At 28.9% G+C, this 24,486-nt stretch overlaps 1 protein-coding gene across 3 annotated transcripts in view; it reads left to right on the forward strand.

The window, feature by feature from the left end:
• Positions 1 to 24,486, forward strand: part of LOC116775525 (nephrin-like) — a 149,216-nt gene that overhangs the window by 107,808 nt on the left and 16,922 nt on the right. For all 3 annotated transcript variants that reach the window (XM_061525143.1, XM_061525142.1, XM_061525144.1), the window contains 6 exons: positions 63 to 195; positions 8,878 to 8,991; positions 17,106 to 17,191; positions 17,856 to 17,969; positions 19,303 to 19,424; positions 20,302 to 20,359. In XM_061525143.1, the coding sequence (XP_061381127.1) occupies positions 63 to 195; positions 8,878 to 8,991; positions 17,106 to 17,191; positions 17,856 to 17,969; positions 19,303 to 19,424; positions 20,302 to 20,359 (627 nt within the window). The remainder of the gene's footprint in view (positions 1 to 62; positions 196 to 8,877; positions 8,992 to 17,105; positions 17,192 to 17,855; positions 17,970 to 19,302; positions 19,425 to 20,301; positions 20,360 to 24,486) is intronic.

The raw sequence follows: 24,486 nt of genomic DNA on the forward strand, positions 1-24,486 counted from the left end.
GTATTGATTTTAAGTGGATTTTTTTACGAATTGACATCTAATAGCGTTTATTTTGTTATCAGCTAACATCGAGTCTCTACACGCTCCTACGGGCGGTACTGTGGAATTGCCATGTGACGTCACTCCTGCCCTCCCCGATGATCGAATGGGTCTCGTCATCTGGTACAAACAAGGGCACGACACTCCTATATATTCGTGAGTAAATACATCGAGTGTGGATTTAATAAGTGCCTTTGGCGATTCCATAAATATTTATGAAGGATTTTCCCCTTTAAATCTTATTTCTATATTAAATAAAACTTTTCCAAAGGTGATTCTGAAACTGAATAATGGTTTTTTGTAGTTCTTCCGAATTCATTCAAAAATATATTATAATTTTATTTAATTCAGTAGTTAATATAAACAAATAATCTATATACTGAAATTTGATCCGTATAAGTTTATATATTCAACGAGAAAACAAATATCTGAACTCTAATGATTCCTTATTGATATGTTCAGTTCGTTGTGAATTTTTTAATATATTTATAATATTATTAACACATAGCAATACATTAAATAAAAAGACTTATTATTTGTGGAAGCCTTAAAGGATAAATCTCTATTGCTATGACATTTTATTCAGGTCATTTCAATAGGATTGGCTTTGGATCAACTGTGATCCAATTCAACTTATACTTTAAAGAATGAAAATGCGAGTTAGATACTTACTATCTTAATTTAACTATTTTAAACAAATATTTAATCTCTTTTATCAGAGTTAATGATATCAAAAGTAATGAATTCTATATAAATCATATTATTTACATTGATATTGGTATCTCAAATAAATTTTCAGTTGTAGGAAGAGGCTAAAAGACTTGTTGAGGTAAACTGTCGATTGTCGAAAGAATTACGTTAATAGCCCACGCAAAAATAGAGTTATAAGGTTGACATCAATTTGTGGGTGTGTGTGTGTGTGGGCGTATGTGTGAGTTTGGGTGTGTAGTTACGTGTATAAGTGTGTGTACCCGTCTGTGGCATCGTAGCTCTCAAACGAATCAACCAATTTCGATGCGGTTTCTTTATACTGAAAGCCAGTATTTTAGCGACATTTGGGTTATATTGGTCCATTAGTGAAGGAGTATCCTCTTTGGCCTATTATTACTCGATTAATTGCCTCACGCACGCCAATATAATCTTTAAATGAAAATTAATACGTAGGAGATTTTTATTTACTTTTAAATTAATTACATTGATTAATAAAGAAAACACCTGAAATCTTGTATGCCGAAATTATGAAAGGAGCTGGATACTGAAATATATTGCTTCGGTGGATTGTGTCTTAAATTCGTTATAGGCTTAACGGTTATAGCCTTTGTACTTATAGCCACAAAATAAGGGACCAAATTTGACCAATCAGGACAAAATTTTATTCTGAAATTAACTTACATTACTTCTATAAACATCATATGCTTCTGTCATATAAAATAAATTTCGAAATTTTTAATACATAAAGTACCTACATCAAAGGTCATAAAAAAATACACTCATTACTCAGCTTACAATATTGTTTATTAACATTAATATTTACCTTCATATTCTCTTATTAAATAACTATTAATGCTAGTTGTTTGAGATATTCAGCGCGCAACTCAATAACTCCTTAGTACATTTATTATTTAACAGGGCTCAATTTAATCGGATTATATACCTACACATATATGTAGATAATTTATTTCAATTGTAAGCTTAAGTAACATTGCACCTATATCTATATATATATCTGTGAAGTATTACTTTCGTGGGATCGTACATTCGAGATACATCACTGATTGTATTGGAGATTAATCGTTACGTAAAATTTTGTGTTTGATTCGATCTTAATGGAGGTGTCGTTTTCTTTAATATACTATTATTAAATAACACACACACAGACATACCCACACACACATATATATATATGGTATATAAGTAAAGTGAAAAATAGCATAAAATTTCTAAACGTAAAATATTATTTCAACTTACTTAAGCAGAAAAACATAACAATAAAGCAAATGTCATTAAAATGCTTTTTCAATTCTTAATATTTATTAGCTAGCATTCGCAACGAGAAAGGGTCAGGCTTCATTTCATATTGAATCTTATAACCAATTTCAATATTTAACATTAATTAAGCAAGGTCCCCTGTGCTAGACTTTTCGGGAGTGTGACTGACCTGCGCAAACACAATCAAACAGACAAATCAGACCAATATTTCCTTTAATTAAAGTGTTAAAACAAATAGTTTCTCCAGCTCTAATTCATCTGTATAAAATCAAATCATTCAATATATCGATGTAAATATATATCTTTATATAGCAATATAATCTATGTATAAACGTTAGTTTGTTCGTTTATATATTTTTAACGAAAGTTATTTAAGTCGTATGTATGTAGGCGTAAAATACAATGAACATATTTTGATAGAACTATAATTTATATATAGATGTACAACTTGATACGGAATGTCGTTTATATCCGTCGCATGTAATATGAAGTCGTGTAACAGACACAACTGCTTTATCAAATATCTATTCTTCATTCCTTTCTTAACACAATACCGTACACAAAGAGGCGGTCAATAATTTGTTAAATTTATATGGAAGCTTAGAAAAGTTAAGTTCTAAGACTGATTCTTTTTATTAGATGATTTTATTAAACTTGCAATATATATGTAAGCATTTAAATTATGTGGGTGAAATCTTGCTAGTCAATATTACCCCAGATATCTTCAACCATTTCTGCTGAAAGCTAAAATCTTGTGTACAAGCTCAACTTGATCCGACATAGCAGCATGTCTAAGTTGTTTGACTAGTTGCGATTAATTTACTCATACAGTATTAGTTTAAAATGAAACGACTTGTTTATAATAACTCAAAAAAAAGTAATCCAACGATATGTAGAACATTTAAACTAAATTAAAAATTTAAACTCTTTAAAACGAGCTTATGCTTAAAAGCGCTAATGCAAAAAAAAAAAAATTACTTACTTAAAAGGTCATTATATGATTTTTATGGTAAACTAAGCTTTGGCTAGATTTTTCATGTGTAAATGTAGAAGAATTAAGGTAATAAATAAATTAAGTTAATTTAATTTTATATAAATACTTCTATATAAAGCAAATACGAGCTTTAATGAATTTGTTTTCAAGTGATTTTTTGTTTCCACATGAAGGTTACGTTAGTATATTAGCCAACTCAATGAAACTAGTTTACCGCTACCTTAACTTATGAAGCAAGTGACGCTTTTGCCAAATAACTTGTCAGAATCACACGTAGTGGACTATAATGGAAATGTATTTTAATCTGTTTGATTTAAATCTTAAAAACAATCACTTAAATATTAATTAACTTCTTCGACACTTCGTTTTGCTATGTATTTATATAGTCACGAAAAATATTTAGAATTTCATACTCAGGATACCAGTTTAATTTCGAGAATTACAATTACGAATTATTAATGACTTTTATTTAAATGAGATAAATTTTTTCATACATTTAGAATTTAATACATTTTTATAAACATTACTTCTATAACTTTATACAACTACTGTTACTCATTTCATCTTTATAAATACTTTAATAATACACTACAGTTCAACAATTTAATTTAATTAAATTAAAATTCAATTTAATTAAAACTTTGCTTAAATATATACGTATATTCGACTTAGTAGTTTGTCGAAATAAAAACAATTTTTTTATACATTTGTAACAAATACAAAACACATACTAATTGATTAGATGAAAGCTTTTCCATCAAATTATTTCGTTTGGTTTAAAAATTATAGCATATTAATAAATAATAACTTTCCATTAACACTAATTTAATGATTAAATTGAAATCTGTTTACATAACTAAGTCAATACAGGTTAAAACCTACTAGAATATTAAAAAGATAGTCGCAATGGAATAGACTTAATAGAATAGAGAGAAAATCTTTTAGGAAAAGATAAAAATAAAATTTTCATGCTTTTTCGTAGCTCAAACCCATAATTTAGTTTTTTTTTTTGTTTCATAAAATGCAATTTTTCATTAAATAAAAGTATAAAAATGGTTTATTATATATTTATTTATTTACCAAAAAATGTAATACTTAGAATATCTTAAAAAATTTGATGCACATAGGATAACTTATCTCTTAATACAGATCTCTGCCAGATACGGTTTTGGTTAAGGAAAAATATACCGGTGTATAGTACAAGTTCTAAGACTTTCGCGAGTATTCATTTAAATTTTAAATAAAACGAAAATTCATCTTTCATCTCGTCTGCCCATGGTCACGGTTGGTGCAAACTAACCGAAACTTCGGAAGTATTTAGTCTAAAATAATAAAAAACGCGTAGTAAGCCTGAAAATATTAGTTCTATTTAATTTATAAGTTCCTTAAAATGGATAAATATAATAACAATACTCTGAAACTCCAACTGATAAGACGTACAATGAGATCTAAGACTTTCGCGAGTTTTGTTTAAAAAAAAATCACAATTTAAAAAATTCACATCTCGTCTGCCCGTAATCACGGTTGCTGAAAAGTAACCTAAACGTCGGGAGTATGTAGTTTTTTTTTTTACAAAAATTAAATCACGCGTATATATCCGAAAAATATTTGTCTCATTTAAATAATAAGACCTTTTTTAATTTAACGTCAATTACCGCTATAATAATCAGTTAGCGTCATGCATGTATGTCTGTTTATAAATATGCCCCAGTTCCTCTGACGCGCCTTGTTCAAACAGTATTAGTTAGTCTTCATGCTCAGATGCCTTTGTTTTGATTTGATCATTCATGGCGCTTGGTTTGTGTAAAGTTTATTCTGATATCAGATTTAGATATAATCCTCTCATGCCTTGAGGGATATTTTATCCCTCTAAGCCTGATCAAAATCAAGACTTCGCCTAACTCCTTAAATGAGAATTAACATTTGTTTATATTCGGATTTTAATCCAATAAAAAGATTAACATGGCTTTATATTTGAGAACATTGTTATAATTAAATAAAACATATTTTAAAACGAATTTTCATATAGGTCAAGTACTACGTACACATGAATATTTGGGGATCGCGTTCAGTGTGAGAGAAAATGTTCTGAATGAAAAAAGTAGCTGAAAATTTTGTTAGGTAACACAAAAAAAAAATAGTGCAATAAAATTCTGTGAGACGAGAATGTACATTGAGCACTTCATTCCTTACACGATACTTTCGCAAGACTTAACTTGCATCGTTGAAATGTCACCCAAACGAATCTTAACGGACAGTTCTGAAATTGCATGACATAAAAGCTTTGCTCTCTTTGTATCTAAACCAACTCAAACTTACAATTAGTTATTGTCACTATAACGTTACGAACAATGTACAAATATATTTCATATTAACATGTCATATCTACTACAGACAACACGTCTTACAGATCGTTGATAAAGAATCGATAATTTTGCATTAAATTCAGAATTTACCCACAAAATATATTTCAAATAGTGCAAAAGTTATTATTATAAAACAAAAGGCCGTCGTAAAAATCGCGCCATGTTGATATTGACAGTGAAAAATGTATCTAAATAACAGGCGTCCAAAAAACATTCGATATTTGAAACAGGCGGCTACAAATCACAGTTCTTGTAAGCATTTTATTTATACAGATATATTTTGACTTAAATCTATAAAACATTTGTATTGATATTAGAATTTTGATACTCTACGATTATTTAATTAATATTTAATTGAATCTTCACAAACTTGTGTGTCGAATTTTCAATTAATTTATTTCAATTATTCAATTGAATGGGAAATGTTCTAAGTCTTTGTAATTCTTTATCATTATTGTAATTAATTAAAATTAGATATCTCTTTCATCGTCCGTTATTATTGCACAAGTGAAACTATCTTCTCAGATTGTAACATTATTGAGACTTCACGATTAATGGCCACTTAATTTCCCTTTAACAGGCAGTAGCTGTCATTGGTTAATACAATAAATTCTAAAATTAAAATGCAAACATACAGAAATATGGCTAAATATTATCAACAAACGTTACATTACTCTCAACAATTTATATTATAAGAAATAAATCTATTCACTGTAAAAATAAACGTTCTTAAATAGTTACAACAGTCCATATATACATATATATATATATATATACATATATGGACTATATATATATATATGGACTATTGTTATTTAATTTTATTCAAACAGTTTCATGAGATTACAATTAATTAATTATGGTATTAATGACTTGCTTAGTATTTAATTGCATCTAATTGCTTCAAATTAGTCAAGATTAACTTGGTCTGGAAACCCAAGATATTCGTCTTAGATTTAATAAGTTTAGGTCAATCTAATACAGGTTGGAATAATGTAAATGTATGCTTGTAAATGTTATGAATCAGATTATATCTGATCTCTTCGATAGTGTTACTATAATTAATGATCCTAGCATAATTACACGTGACACTTTGTTATGAAGAGCTGAATTGTAATTAAAAGGTAATTTCCATTTTAAGTATTTATTGATTTGAGTTGGTGGTTAGGAGGAATTTTATAACGTAAAACAAGCTTCAGTCCGTACTCCGTATATGATATATTTTGTTTAAACCTAATTATTACATTAAGTTGTTGAAACAGCATCTAAATAGGTTTCCCCTGCCTTCGCTCGGTTGCGTTTCAATGTTTAGTTTGGATCACCGTTCAATCCTTTGATTTCCCGTGAAGGATTCAGTTCGACCAACAGATAGATAAATATTGTTATATACTTGTGCACACACATACGTACGTCCATATGAGATAATAAATACTTTAGTATGTAATGAGTTGTATATATATTTAAATATTAAAATAATGTAATAAAAATACTAATTGCGTTTCACGATTTATACAAAACAAAATATGTTGCGGCAGAGTTCTAGTAAATTTCAACGGTTACCGATTCTAAAATCCGGCATCAAAACCAATGCTATCAAATTCTTAGTAGCACATAAAAGTGTTTTACGCCCTAACCGCCCTTACTTGGATACCCGAAGATTTCGCATCCATGAAATTTTAACGTAAATCCATAAGAAAATTATTGTTCCCTAAAACTTTCTGTCTGACGCGCTCGGAATTCTCTCCCCGGAATTACTACACTCAGATTATATGACGCTTAATGCCTTGTAATAAATGTTATAATGGAACGAATTTATAGATTACAAAATATCCCACTAATACGCAAAATTTTTGGTGTAAATCTGTATAGTACTTATGTCTATATGTTTGTATAGAATATTTAATAACTATGCAATCGTTCAACATATTTAGATCCTTATAAATCTCTAATTACATCGTCAGTCTAACCTCAGGCTAAATCTTATTGCTATACAACGATTACCATTTACCATTCGAAGTTTTTTTTTTTTTTTGTTACCGGCATAGAAGCGTTATAAATGAATCTTATAAAACCGACGCCGTGTTTAATTTAAAAACGAAAAAAAAAATTATATTAATTCCAGCTAAGTATCTTAGTGTTCTAAAAGTATTTGAGGTTTGAGACTGCTTGATTTATCTCAGGGAATAATTAATTTGGAAAGTTCTTTCCATTACGCGGGATTACGTAGTTTTTTTGGTAAATTATGATTTGATAAGAATGAATGAGAATGTCCGCTTGGATTTTATCAATGAAGTCGCTGTAGATTGGGACGTTAAAGATAGAAATAGACATACAAATATGTTACATATATGGTATCCTTGCAAAGGTTCTTTTGTATAGACATCTCTTGATTAATTTCTCTTCCAAACATGCATATATTATACAAAGATTAGGTATATGTAGATTTTATTCAATAGTTAGCCCCTTATGAATATTCATGAAGGACTGGATTAAGTCAAAGGTCACTGTCTTGTAAAATTTTGAACAAAAACTCCATGAGGGACCATTCTTAAGTAACGACCACATTAAGTTGTAGATAGAATCGAAATAAAAAAAAAAAAAACATCATCATCACGAATACATATCAATATCATTTGAATTCGTTAATCCCACAATACTTTCCGTTACAAATCTTCAGATCACGGTTGCCTTTTAAGGCTTGATTAAGATATTAAAACGTCTGACAGTTGGTATGCGGGATAAGGGCCATAACACATGATTGGTTTATTGTAGAAAATTTCACTTTGACGTCCAACTTTATATTATGATAATAAATAAAGTCCAAATTGATGGTACAATTTAAATAAGACAGCCACTTGTTTTTGATAAGTATAAAATATAATGTATATTTTAAAATATCTGAATAGTGTAAATACATGTTAGAATTCAGGGACTTTGCCTAAGTTATAACAAGATTATAATGCGTTGTGCCCTGCTCCTAACATTGAAATATAACTGGCGGTTTGTTTGTACGTTGACAGCTGTGTTAGTTAACATGTGATATATATTTTATTTATGCTTATAACCCACGCGTACCGATAAATAATGAATGCAAACTATTAACAATGTAACTTTACGATCTTCTATTAAGTGTTTATTTCTTAACTACCGTTTAGTTGGTATTGGGTCGTTTTATTTTACTAATGCATTGAACAAACATGAATATTATTGATTATTTAAAACCGAAATGCTTTGGCGTAAATGTAGTACAATAATATATAAGTTAATTTGTTTAAATGTGACGACGTTTCTGTGATAGTTTTGACAGTAATATAACTGTCTTACTTCATAAGTTATTTCATAGCAATATATGTAATAATAATATTACTTTTGTTGTCTGTTTATAAGCATGTATAACTTGTGTAATTAAAATATTTATCCTCAATGAGTTGTGAATGTAGAAAAAGATTATACATATAATATTTATTACGTCATATATATTGTTCTCAGGTTGGATACGAGGGAGGGTGTGACGTCACACTGGTCGGACCCCACGACCCTCGGCTCCAGGGCCACCTTCCGCAGCAGCACAACGCCGGCTGTGCTACTTCTTACCAAGCTTAGGTAAATATATAAAATATAAATCGATTTGTTAAGAAATATATACGCCATTGTGTATTTTTATTCCGTTCTGTTATAAATGTATTTGAAACAATTAGTACAATATATTATATAATACATAATATGTAATTTGTGTTGTATATGCATTTTAGATATGTCACATCGTTATGATTTTTTGCTTACTATTTTAAAACTTAAAAAAAAAAAATCATTACTAACAGTTAATTATATGGAATAACACATACTAAATCTTTGATAGCATAACATATTCTATTATCTAAATACATAGTCTTAATGACGACTATGCAAGTATTAAAAAAAAAGTAATGTTTTTTTAATAATTACTTTGAAAAATTTTATTACACTACAACTGTAATAGATAAGTATATACAATTTTAATGGACATGAAAATTTTTTTTTTACATTTTTGATATATCTGTAAATTTTATTAATAATACGTAAATTTTCAACCGTTTTAAGAGTGTAACGTCCTTCCTATCGTTGTTCAATCACACGATTTACCTCACATTACTTTTGAGGCAAATAAGCATTAATATTATATTCATTTATAAATTAATTAATGTTATAAATGTAAAATTTAACAAAAAACTAATTATCATTTGTTAAGTTATTGCATTTTTTCTATTATCTTTAAATTTATTGCATCAGATATAATTATATTTATTTCACTCCCACCTACAAACGAATTTTAAATAACAATTACAATCAGAGATAAGACATTAGGAATTAGTTAATACTTTTCCGGTATTTATATGCAAATGTTCCGTAATAGTTAGATATGGTGGATGTATTATGGAATACGGAACGAAACACCGTACTTCGTGTTAATTTATGGGTTAAACGCCACGTGTGCGGAATGGGTTCTGGCTATTCGTGCCTAGCTTGAACTTATATTTTATAAACGGTTTTGTTAATTCAACACCAATAATACTATCATATGGAATTAAAAAAAAGTTATTCTGAATTTAAAGAGGCCCTTTTTGTATACATTAAAAATGATTTTTTTACCTAACTCTAGCACTCTTTACTTTTGGATCTTTGAGTAATAAACAAACATACATATATACACAAAAAAAATCGCATTTGAATATAAGTGATATAGAATTTCTTTAATGTAGTTTTTGTTTTCTAAGTAAAATGATACGTTTATTTTGCAACATTTCGTTTGAAGTGTTTTAGTTTGCTTTGAAATGTAATCTCATCTCACAACGGGATCGGTTCTTGTGTAAGCTAAACCTACAAAAGTAAATTTATATAAACGCGTATAAACCCTTGTACACATGAGTGATATTTATTGTGGTATTATAAGAATAAATTCTTCCTTACATAATGTATTCATAAAAATATTTTACCACAACTTTCGTCGTTGACTCATCTTGTATAATTATAATAGTATTAAACTATTCGTTTGCTATAAGTTTCTATTTTAGATTAAATAAAAAACAAAAAAAGATTTAACTGAATAAAGATTCGACATAGATTTAGGTTATTATTAAAACTTTGATAAATTTTTATTTTAAGATAATGTGAAGAAAGAGTCGTTTTTCAAACAAGCTAAATTTCTTATCAATAATAGTTTTAACAATTTTAATGATTTAAAAAAAAATTGAAATATACGTTTGATCGTATATAGTAGCAAGTGATTTGAAATTTATATACATTTATTTAATATTAATTTTTAATTTGTTGTTTTTTTTTATTTTTTACTTTAATTATGTTATGTATTATTGATATAAGATATCGTTATAACGTATAATTTTTTTTTAAACACAACAATTTCAATGGACTATAATGGATACGTTTGAGAAACAATACAAAATCCCAGAGGATATTTTTGCGTCGTCCTTCAGACCAGACATAATTATGTATTCGCGAATTTTTAAGCGCGTTGTGATAATAGAGCTTACGGTTCCTAGGGAAACCAACATCGCCAAAGACCATGCCATCAAGGTCAACAAATATTACGAGCTCACTAACGAACACACCCGAAACAAGTTCGTCGTGGTACGCGGTAGAAGTGGGAGCGAAAGGTATAACGGCTAATTCTCTCTACAACCTACTAAAAGACTTGGGCCTATCCAAAACTAAAATTAATTCATTCTTGGAACATACGTCGAAAGCAGCCCTAGTAGGTTCTTTTCAAATTTGGCTAGGTAGGGAGAGGAGCTTGGACAGTGGAGGAAAGGGTTTACGCGCGTTAGATAGGGGCCCCTTAAAACTACACCTGGATCGCAAGTCCCAGGCACTGTTGAAGCTCCTCTCCCTGCAACGCGATGGACCAGGCACCCGCACGGGTCAATTATTGAATGCTAAGAGGTTTCGTCTCTTTTTGTTAAAATCTCTTTTTTCTATATTTACGATATAATTATCATACAATTCTGCAAAAGCTTTCTAATACAATTAAATTAATTAAATGCATATAAATTTTTAATTAACATCTTATAGACCATCAAACGCAGCCTCAATGTATACCAAGCTTTAAATCCGTAATAAGCCATTCAACATTCTTTGTTTTTTTCGTTGAATTTCTATGGGAATTGGAACACGGAACATGATATTTTAAGACCCGTTGACATTTCATGTGTCTTTAAATAGTAGCTTGATTTTAATGGTATTGGCTTCTAATAATGATTTTTTTCTATTCTCACATTTACATGCATACGAGTAAATCAATAGCATAAATTTTTATTTCTCAAACAATCCACTTACTTAGTGCAACTAACTTTCCCTTTTTATTACATTCTTCTCTGTTATCAGCACTTCATTAGCTATGTACTGGAAAACGGGCATATTCATAATATGGATATTTTTGAGCGTGTATCTTAAATACACATTATAGTATCGTAAAACATACGACCTTAAAGTTTCTCGTTTATTTTATATATTTGGTTTTAGTAAGCGTATATTAGTTAAAAAGTATTTTTTGGATAGTTAATTTTACTGAGGATATTAAAATATGTTGTCATTTTATTAACTAAATATTAAGTTTGTAATTAATTACATTTCCGAAACATAAATATTATTTTACTATTGGAAATAGAGGAAACTAAACAGGAATTAAATATAGATATTCTAGTATTAAGTGTAATGTTATTGAAAAAGTATTTAATATCTTTCATAGAACGGAAAATTTCAGATGAAATGTGCTTATTTTAATCCTAAGCTGTAATTAATTAAAAGCGCTGAGATTTAATTATTACGGCGCTGACAAGTTAATACTGCGTTTATCCAATTATTGTATAAGTTAGCTGTTTACTTTCAAAGTTCAATAAGTGAGCGTTGCAATAAAAACTATTACTTTCATCTAATGAGATCCAAGATTTTCGCGAGTTTTATTCATTTAAATGAAACTAATATTTTTCGGATAAACTACGCGGATTTTTATTATTTAAAAAACAACATAATCCCGATGTTTCGGCTACTTTTCAGCAACCGTGATCACGGTGATCACCGTATCACGGTGGTAACCGAAACGTCGGGATTATGTAGTTTTTTAAATAATTAAAATCCGCGTAGTTTATTACTTTCATCGCCATTTAGATTTTATACAGTTATATATATCGATATATATCGATTTCACAACAAAATAGTGTCAACAAAAAAATTATATATATTTAAGACTTAGTGTAAGCAAAGTTTAATTTTTTTTATCTCTAAAATCGACGAGAAGATTTCAAGATTTATTTAAATGACATCTTTTTTATATTGTTCAATCAATATAAACTCATACTTTCGTAAGAACATCCAGAAGTATCGTCTTATCCGCAAGAACGTACATCATTTAGCGTTCCAAATTGACCTTGACGGTAGCCTAGAAACAGAAGGCTGTTTATCCCTCTCTTATTCTAGACGTGTAGTCTTGATATACATATATAAGCATGAAGCCAAAAACTTTACAATAACCGTTCTATATTTAGACACTGACGAGAGCTCAAATAACCTAAGCCTATATTAGCATAGCTATAATTATGTTATTGTATATGATAAGTAACAAAAACTGAATGAAAACTTAAAAATAAAGACATAATTAACGTACTATATGAAATATTTCGTATAATATAGAATTTCTTTAACCTATTATGTGAATTTTCATCGTAGTTATAACTGAAATATTCAGAAACTGTCCAAAGGGCTCATAAATTATATGAGTCTGATATCGTCTTTCAAAGCCATTCGTATTGGAAAGTGATTATACTTGGAACGCGTATGAAATAGTATAATTACACCTTATCTATAATCATACCGCCTAAGAGTTCGATATTCCCATTTTAATATCCAATATTCTCTCATTTTCAATTTATTTTCCCCCTAGGCGTAATTAGAGTGGTGAAATTGAAAAGCGTAAAACCTCTTTTATGTTAGTTCTTTTAAAATAAAATTGCGTTCAGTTCAACCATTTTCAATTACTGAATTAGCTCACATTTTCCTTTGTTACACAAACTAATAGAAAAATCTCTATTTAATTTTGCAGCTTAAATATATTTTTTTTTACAATTTTTATAACAATACATACCACATATGTACATATACTTATTTCATATAGTAGAGTTAATGTCATTTTTAAATTTTTCATGCCACAAGTTTACAAAAAAGTATTGACATATATAAAATCCTTCGATTATATATACGCATATTTAATTTTTACTTTTTAAAAGTCTAACGATTTGAAATTACTTGGACTTAAGATTCGTCCTATTAATAGCTTAATTACTCGGTAACTTTATGACGTTTCACGTTGAGTTTTATGGGAGGCAGCCTTACTGGTTTTGAAACATCTGTTCCTTTTGAATGGCCTCGAAGATGACTGGATGATAAAACCAGGCTTAAATATATATTAAGTTATTTTTATATTTATTCAAAGTTTTTCGAATACTTTATAAATAACGTTTTTTTTTATTATTTTATTGATAGGCACTTTCGTCTCCTCCGCCCATGGTCACGGTTGCTGTAAAAAACTTAGTTTCATTTAAATGAACCTAATATTTTTCGGATATGAAATGCGTGCTTTATTTGTAAAAAACTACATACTCCCGTCAAGAAAAATATTCGTTTCATTTAATGAGTACACGTGAAAATCTTAGATTTCATTATATTATTATATTATCACTGATACTATGTTGAATATATAAATATCTACGTTTATTAAATTATCAGTTTTTACATTTTTAATTTATAAAGTATATATTTGTATAAGTCGTAATGGCCTAGAGCTTAAGGCCCGCCTCTCATGCACGAGGGCGCGGCTGCGAAACTTGGCAAGTACCATTGTGATTTTTTCCGAGTCATAGGAACTTTCAAAGATATACCACTGACAGACGGTGAAGAAAAACATCACGAGGAAACCTGGAGTTATAATTTCAAATAATAAGTTTGAAATCGCCAATCTACCTCGAGCAAACGTGGTGATTAATGCTCTGACCTTTTTTATGTGAGGAGATGCTTTTGCTCAGTGGGCACTGAAAATCTGATGATGATATTTGTATGATGATGAATGATTTGTGAATGAGAAATGAATGATTGGTCGTAAAATGTTTAAACATTACTTTATGTTAGTAGATACAGGATCCATCCATATATATATATATGGATCCTGCTAAAATATAATGATATATATGTATATTAGCTTAGTCTCGTACTGGAAATGTAAATTTAATGTTCAAATAATTAACCCTTTATTCTGCTTAACAACTCAACTCGTTTTTAAACAAAATAAGTTCTAGTTAAAAAGGTATTCCATATTCACAAAAGATATACAATGGGCAGACATTACATCTTATGTTAAATGACATTTGTAACAGAGTGAACTTGGTGAGGCATTGCCGACTACGTTACATAAAATTTTATACCATATCACAAACATTGTTTTTTTACAAATAAAGTTTTACTTGTAAACAAATTATACAACTTGATATAACTAACCAAAGATATGCTTGAATTAAATAATATAAGTGACTAGCTGTTACCCGCGACTCCGTCTGCGTAAGAAAAATAATAAGAAACTATGATAAAACTTTAAAGCCCCGTATGCGCCCTGCCTCCCACTCGCGCGTTACAATTTCGGGATGGTCATTCGGGATCTTGAAAAGAAGTATGCTAAGTTACTTTTTATTACATCAGCTATCTGCCAATAAGTCCCGTTAAACGCGATTTAGCCATTTTAGATATTGCCCAAAACAAACATACACTGGTATTATAAAAAAATAATAAAAACAAAAAATTTCGTTCAAAAATTAAAAAATAAATTTAAGGGTGAACAACCCTTATCACTAAGGGGTATGAAAAATTGATGTTGTTCGATTCTCAGATCTACTCAATATGCTCACAAAATTTCATGAGAATCGGTCAAGCCGTCAAGAGAATTTTATATATAAGATTTGTCATTTAATATCAGACATAATTATCTGCGAAGTTTGAAATCGATTCAACGATACAACTATCGCAACCTTACTGTGTATTGATTTTAAATAACTTGAAATGGAGGCGGTAAAATTTTATCACGAAACGAACTTGTGGCTAGCTGAGGCTTCCTCCAATACAATTAAGAAGTTTTAATTATTCAAAACTAAGTTTTATTGATAAATTTATATTTATTTAAAACAGGAGAGTCATCTGAGGTGAATGAAATGACCCATTTTATAGAGTATGTATTGACATATTATGTTTTCGCAATGTATATGTTTGTACGTAGAAATGTCAAAATTAATGTGTATGATACTATCATTGATTATAGGTTTCTTAGTGTTACTAGAAAATTATATGAACAAATTTTGAGTCACTTTATTACGTATGATATTATTATATTTCTATGCTGATGCTTGCGTATATAATTTTCATTGGATGATGAAAATATTTTACTATCTCAATAAATAAGGATTGTTTGGTTTCCTTTTTGAGATTGGATCATACATAATAAATACAATATTACTTTTAGAAAGTTTACGAAACACTTGAAGATAATATTTTTCCGATGTACTTCCGTGTTCAAATATGTATCTGCTAACACAATATTTGACAAAGTAGATTGGAAACCGAGCTGTCAGCAAAACTTATCAGATTGTCTTTGATTTGTAATCTACATTGTTTTTTGGGTGTTTATTTGTATAAAGATATTTGCAATGTTTCAATAACCCCGAAGATCAATTCTATTAGTTAAAAAAACAAAGAGTTTCAACATTCGCAAAAATAGATTTGCTAATAATATTGCTGAAGTTACCAACTATTAATTATACATAACAATGTATAGTAATACCCTGTTAAGATTAGAGGGATCTCTAACCGTAAGATTGAGAATTTTAAACCAAGTACATAACTTCTAACCCTCAATATCAAGTCATTGAGGTCTAGAAGCTGTAATAACTCGTCTAGAATCTCAAATTAAGTTAGGCTTGAAGGAGAACTATATCATCGCTTTATCTTTCGTTAAACTGCGGTGATAAATGTTTTATTCAATCTCTTTTACAACAGGAACGTTTTACCACTAGATGGTATTCATAAGATACATTTATGCAACATAAATCTTTGTTCGTAGCTTGCAACAAAATTCTTTTAAAGCTTAATTCGTTTTGTATAAAATGCCATTTAAATCCATCAAGCCGTTCCAACTAAAAGCAATGACAAGGCATATTTATTTTGTACAAATATAATAAAACAAAAATATAACGTACTTGGGACTAATCTTATTAAACAACAGTTTAAATGCTACGTCGCTGTCTTAGAAGACACTCATTTTGGGTAAAGATTTTTTAGAACGTGAATGAAAAAATAAAAAGAAATTGAATCTTATTGTAGTGTTGTTGTTGAGTTATAGAAAATATCATCAATTGTTTGTGATTCTGATTAATTTAAACACACATTTTTTTATATATTTTTAAGTCGGATTCAGACGTAAACTTAATTATCTCACCTTAATGCACCAATGCTCAGTCAAAATACGTGAATCTCGTCATTCGGAAAAGGGGACTTCTCTCGCGGGACGTCAAAATGAGTTGCTAATAATAAATATAAAACGGGACGTTGTAATTTTTTTTTTTAAGTTTAAAATTTCTCTGTGACCACAAATATTATATTGTTAATGTAAACTATTTTAACTTCACTAGGCCTGAAGACAGCGGACAATATAGATGTCGTGTGGATTTCATCAGATCACCCACCAAGAACACCAGATTGAACCTCACTGTACTCAGTAAGTAGTTTACAATTTACCCGCAATTTATTAAAGTATTTTTTATTTATTTAATATAAATTTTCAAAATAAGAACGATCCGAAGCCCTCGGTATAAACCGCTGATTACATTGGTTCAGTGAAACTACTAATTGCTTTATTTTATTCATTTCCCTCCCAATGTCATTTGAGAGATGAAAACTTAATTTCGTATTGCCCAAGGCTTAAATTTCAATAAACATTTTATAACAGAAAATAATTCATCTTAGAAACATTTTAATTTGTGTGCAAACAAAGACATCTCATTTTCAGACAGTTGATTGGCCTTCTAATTGATTTGGAAGATATTGTTACATCTAAATTGCTTTTGAAACGAAACAAACGTTTGAAATGCTCAGAAATTGGATACTTCATAGAATTTTGTTTTAATTCTAATTAAATTAATTCATTATGAATTCCATTTATAATTTTGATTATATAAGAATATATAAATTATTTATTAATATATGTTTTAAGTAATCCAATATCAATACAGTCAAAATTACACTGACGTATCCTGATAACTTAAGCATAGAGATAACCAAGTTTGAAAAGCCTTACAAGTTTCTGGTAATCTGAATTTTATATATAAATTGTTTGATAGCGCGTCAGAAACTCAAAGTTCACAGCTATGTTTCATCCGCAGTTCCACCGGAACGTTTAATTATTCTAAATCAAGAAGGTGATGAGATCAAAGGCGGAGTACTCGGTCCATATGATGAGGGGACTGAAGTCAATCTAACTTGCGTTGCCGTTGGAGGTGAGTAACTTTGATAGATACTGTGGTTCAGTTGCCTTACTGCTGATTTCTACTCGATATGCTAAATCGCAATTTATGATTGGTTCTATATATTCTCTCGGAACTTCGATAATACTGATGTTCTTGTTACAAAGTTATACAAAATTCTAATTATAATTTCCGAACCAGAACAAACACGAAAATAAACCTCAAACATTAATCGCTCCTGATTCTCTGGTGGTAATTAGAAAACAATTCAGGTTGTGGAGCATGCTTACAATAGGGGTCGGAAGGGCCCACCGCTTGCTGAACAATTACCCATATGAATTAAACCCGAGCACCATTGTCTAAATTCGTTTTTACTCCCTTCCAAACGTCACGCACCTTTGTTTTAAGGGTTCGTTTGGCGAAAACGTTAAATCTATAGACGAGAATTAAGGAACATTTGATAGGAGTTAGCGATTTTAGATGAAATATTTAAGTCTCTTTAAGTTCTATTTCATCAATACGCTAAAACTTCTAAACTATAGAGATTTGTATACGATATTGTTCCATAAAATTTTTTCATCAATCTTTGTTAGTCTCCTGAAATAATAATGTCATTTTTATTGAGTTATTGAAAATTGATTCGTGTATTGCGGCGTCCAATCAAATCAAATTACGACGCTCCCTCTCTGTTCAGAAATATCATGACACGACAATGAATTCACAGTTTAATTAACATCGAAGCAAATTTGCCGTAAATAAATCGAAATGTCTTCAATTGTGCCGCAGTTCTAACTGAGTGTCGCTTTACTTTCTCTCACAACCCTAGGGTTTATGTCAATTTTTTGACGCACTCAAAAGCAACCCTTTGTTTTACGGTTTTTATATCCCTATTCGCAGCTCATTTCCTGTTCCGTGAATTGTTTTAGCTTCTCCCCTTTAAAAATTAGGCAACCGCATGTTTTGAGAGAAGTTAACAGCTTGCTCATTGTATTATTTGGGTGCACATTGAAGGGACTTCACTTAGATTAAAATTATTTTTAAGATATTATTTTAGTGTATGATTTTCTTAACTACATTATAACAGTACCAAAGAAACTGTCTCATAGTCAAGAGACAAAGTACACTTTCCAAAGTCCGTTCTCGTATTTGGAGAAATTTTCACCTATTTTTTCTGACTATCCATCATATGTAATAGTAAGTTAAAATATAGCTTTAGACTGTTAAATCACTACCCAATAAAAGAGTTCTTTAAGAAAATATATTTCAAGAAAAAAAAAATAGTACTACATTTTCTCTAAAATGTCATCTACACACAGAGTATTCTTAGACCTGTCAATTCTTCTATAACCAGTTCTCCTATGATCAGGTCGGCCTCCAGCGAGGGTGTCCTGGTGGAAGTCGCACGCACTCCTGGCTAATTCAGAGGCGAGAGCCGCTGTTACCTTCACGCTACAGAGATCTGATTACGGAACCGATATCACGTGTCAGGTATGTACGATTAATAAATAGGAATGTAAATAAGATAAATATAAAAAAGACAAAACTGTAAAATAATAACAGATTTTTTGATCAAATATGTAATACAATTGCATATTTACGATCAGTTTGTCACACGTAAACGTAACGTGAACAATATAAACGCAGCCTTAGATCTTATTTTCATTTATTATCGTCTATTAACTGTCCTTTATTATTAACTGTCCTATATCGATATATCTTCATATGTTGTTTAATTCTCATTTATTTTTACATAGCATTCATGTCCGTTGCCAGTGATAAATTCCCAGCTAACTCCGTTGAAATCCGAATATAATGACTGGAATTTAAAAATGTTATTGAGAATATATCAAAATAAACATATGTAGCTTCATGTCCACAAAACGAATAAGTTTCTCTGAAATGAATAAAAAAAAGTGTTTAAATTACCTCCGTCATGCAGTTCCGTGTTTTGAACACATTACTTTAATGTTATTCTCCAATTATTTATGAACGTTGACGTAGTTTCCTGCAGGTAATTTTTTGTTTTTTGATTATATGTACCCCATGTTATTTTACAGCGCATCTGTATATCTGTATAGTATAATTTGCTTTCCTATCATTTTATTCGTTTTCAACAGACTCAAAGTAAAAATAAGACATTTATTTTTAGCTTCAAAGGAACGAGATGGCACATAACATATTTTTGTTTGGTTTTACTTCATATTAATTAATGTTTTAATTTTAATTAAAATCAAATTATTCACTTGCTTTCTCTGTAGTTAAAATACTTCTTAAATTTAAATACTTGAAGTGAAGTAAAATTTTAACCAATAACAAAACATACAGCGTATATCACAGATGCTTTAATTGTTAATGTTTTTTGTAGGCTGTCACTGATCCGACCATAACGCCGCTCTCCGAGAATGTCTCCATAGACGTGAATTGTAAGTAAAATCTTTTTATAATATATGTACCTACATAAAAAGCAACGTGTTCCTTATCTTACAAATAAAACAAATGCTATCCGGACATCACCAATAAAAACCATATAAGTATCAATTAGTGAACTAGAAATAATATCAGATTAATATATTTTTCTTATCGCCATATTTCCCCACATCTCGGCTGTTAATCCACATGACTGGCAAGCATTTCTCTCTTTCTATAACATGCTTACTTAGTATATTTATCCCTGTCTAATGGACTTACCATGTCAATATCGTGACAGATCCATAATATATTGGTTTAGGGATAGTCCACAGAGTGTTTCCGGTATCCTTATTTTTATATATAACCCTTACAATATATCTTGTTTTGACGAAAATCAATTGCGAGTGTTAAGATCATATATAGAATTGGTTGATTGAAATATTCATTGAATAATTTCTTCCCCATGTGCAATTTTAAATCAGTGAAGCATTCCTGTATGCAGATATATAAAAAAAATATATATATATTTTTTTTATAATAATGAAATATTTTTCATTATAATAGGTAACTCATGTTATTTCTTTTTGGTACTGACATGTTTTGAAGTTGAAGCAACTGAATCTGAATTAATATTCCGATTGGATAAACATATCGGGAGAGTTGAAAAAGTAACTCATCCCGTTGCTTTGCTTTTGTGTTTATTACTGTATCAGTATTGCTAGTAAATCGTTCGGTATTTAATGACCATAAAGATGGACTTCCGAAATCGGATTCAATATAAATAAACCGTTAAATTGGCATAAACAAAGCCGTTCTAAGAAATCCCTAGGCGCTGAATTATTCACAATCATAAATTTAAAGGACAATAATCAGGCCATTTATAACCCGCAAGATGTTAATCTGCGGAACTTTTTAATTGACAACTTGATATAGTTTACGGTTCTTCCCCTTTTCTATTGTGAAATATGGCTGTTGGCTGTTTTAATTTGGCTTTGTATCGCCGTCTTAAATTTTCTGGTTTTTCGATTTAATAGCATTCCGCTTCGTATTATTTCTAGTGACACGCTTGATTAAATTGTAACCTTTTGTATGGAATGAAAATATAAGTTAGGCTTTAACAAATTCATATATTTTTACGATTCTGTATACAAGTAGGTGTACAAGCATTTAGTGTAAAACTGTGTATAAATTTTATTTTTGTACATAAATCCCATGAATTCGTGTGTAAATCTCTTATTAAAAAAAGTTATTCATTAAATAGTCATTTGTATAAAATCTAATTCAAGTAAAATTAAGTTATTTTTAAATTAAAAACAACATTATTCGCTTTTTCTATTTTATCTTTGAAATTTTTCGAGTTTTTGTTAATATTCTTTTTATGCATTGTTGAAATGAAAATGAGGCAGATTTTAAGGTAATGAATTTTTTTAAACAAAACCCTACTATACCGCGTTCACTCTCATAGGCTGGTTGTAATTCTCACAATGGATTTTTTAAGGCATGCATGCCTGGATTTCATATTTAAATACTGTCACATATTAACATTATGAAAGTACTTTTGTGTTAACTGTGTATCGTATTACAAGAATCTTTTATCTGTTGAAAGCTTTCATTACTTATTATAATAGAAAAACAGAGACTTATTTGAAAAAATGCTGCTCGCAAGGCTGTATTTCTCGCAATATATTGAAATTCGATTTGCGTCCTAAAATAGTACCGTTCACAAATAAATAAAAATTATATTTTCTTCAACTTCTTTTTCTGCTTATCCACAGTATAATTCAAATCCCAGCTGTATTAAGATGAATTTGTTTGTTAAGGCTGTCCTATTTCTTATACAAAACAAGACAAATGACGTTTAGAGTTCCATTTTCTTTTGTTTTAGGATTATATACTTTATTGCTAAATTAATAAAGGCGGTTATGTTATCCAAATGTACATTTTTTGTTAATTTTGATACATAGTGATGTTGATTTATTATAATATATTTTTTTATATACAAATGATTTCCTCAGATTTATGCCAAATGCTTTTTTGAATTTATTGTATTATTTAATTATATATACATATATATATATATAAATCAATCAGTATTTATTATATTTTCGTATCATGTAATATGTTTAGGCTAAATGTGTTAAAAAATTTGCTTTCTTTCATGTTAGATAACGTGTGGGTATGGGAATGTAATTAATGAGACATCGAATACAAGTGCATTCATTAACCGTTTTTCAGTAGGTATATTTAATAATCTCTAACACTTACTATTTATATTTTCAACAATCTGGAATTTGATTATATTATCCTGGACATTTTGTATATATATATATATATATATATATATATATATATTCATATATATTCATATTTTTATTGTTATTTTAAACAGAGAAAAGAATGTTTATTGAAGCGGTTTTACAGTAATAATATTCAGGCTAATTTTAAATACAAATTAGTTTGGCAAAAATCGAAACCTCTTCAAAAAAAAGAATAATGAGATCAAGACTTTCGCGAGTATTCATTTTAATAAAAAAATAAGTTTAATTACACATAAATAAAGATAAAAAATGAATTCAAAACATATATATATATATATATATTAATGTATTTGTGAACCTCTTACGTTTCCGCGTACTGTAGTAAAGACAATTTTTTCAATATGCTTCACTTAAACGAATAACGCGTATTGGGATTCGTCTCGTCATCTCGTCATTTAATATTTTTGTTCGCACTTCATCTTTATTGCAATGAAATAAACATATTATTTGTCTTTGGAATTACATACATACATATTCTTGTTTTATATGAAGTTATACCTACAGATGTTTTTATAGCATTGCCTTTTATACTTTCATCTGGGAATAAAGTATTATCACATTATTTTTTATGTTTTTGTTCGAAGTAATAGGCCATTTATTATTCGTCTTTTCGATAGTTGAATTTACCAATACACCGGCTGTATATTTTTTAAAATATAAATATTTTTTTCTTCATATTAGTATTATGTACGTTCTTACTAGAATTATCGTATACATTTGTATTCAATTTAATAAGTAAGTCTGTGAATACTTCCAGGTAATAATATTAATTCCGTAGTTACGACCTCAAAGACAATTGAATAAAAGTAAAAAATTTTTTTTGTTAACTCACAGCCTTATGAGTCAGTATTATTTAAGGTCTCTTCGGTAATTGTGAGGTAAATTGAATTATAATGATGGCGGATATGAGTTATTTAACTTCCTAGTGACCATTTTCACTCATTAAAGATGTAAAATTGGAAAATAGGAGCAAATCATCTTAACGACGTCGGAAATTGTCGAACATTTGATAAATCTTATGCACCCAAAAATAATGTAATCACAATTATCGAGTAAAAATGTCTTTATTTTAAAGACATGCATACAACAACCTTGTATTATAGTTGTTTTTTTTTATTAATTAGTTTATTTGCGTATTGAAGACTAATATTTCGATATACATACACATTGGATACGTAATGAGAAAAAAAACAGTAATCTTATAAATATTATTAAACAAATTTAATTTTTTTCTTTTATTTATACTTCTTGATTAATTTAATATGGAAGTTTTATTAGTCTAACAAAGAGTATGTCGTTTTATTTCATAAATAAAATTGACTTAAATTGTGTTTTGTTAGTGACTTTTTTTATATTTAAATAATTTATTATCCCTATATAAAGCTGTATCCCACAAAAGGACATTATTGTTATTGCTACAGCAAATATCAAACAGGACAAAGATATATTTTGTTAACTACTCGCCATTGCCAGATATTCCAAACGAAATCACCAATTCTTTATTAAGTTTTTTTTATACGAATATAATATTACGTAATAAATTTTCATTTTTAAAATATATATATCTAAATCTATATATATATATATATATAAACCCTATAACTATATATACTATGTAACTATATATATATATGTATATAACTATATATTTTGTGAATGATTTTTGATGCCATAATATAAAAAAGTAGTTTTAACGCGATTAATTTTCATTGCTGATGGGATTATAAAACAATTTTCATTTAAAATATATTTCAAAAATAATATTATAAAAGTTTGTTGTGCTCTAATTTGTTATTCAAACAACTGAATTGATTAAAACTCTG

The sequence above is a fragment of the Danaus plexippus genome, chromosome 27, assembly GCF_018135715.1.
Source record: "Danaus plexippus chromosome 27, MEX_DaPlex, whole genome shotgun sequence".
Taxonomy (NCBI): domain Eukaryota; kingdom Metazoa; phylum Arthropoda; class Insecta; order Lepidoptera; family Nymphalidae; genus Danaus; species Danaus plexippus.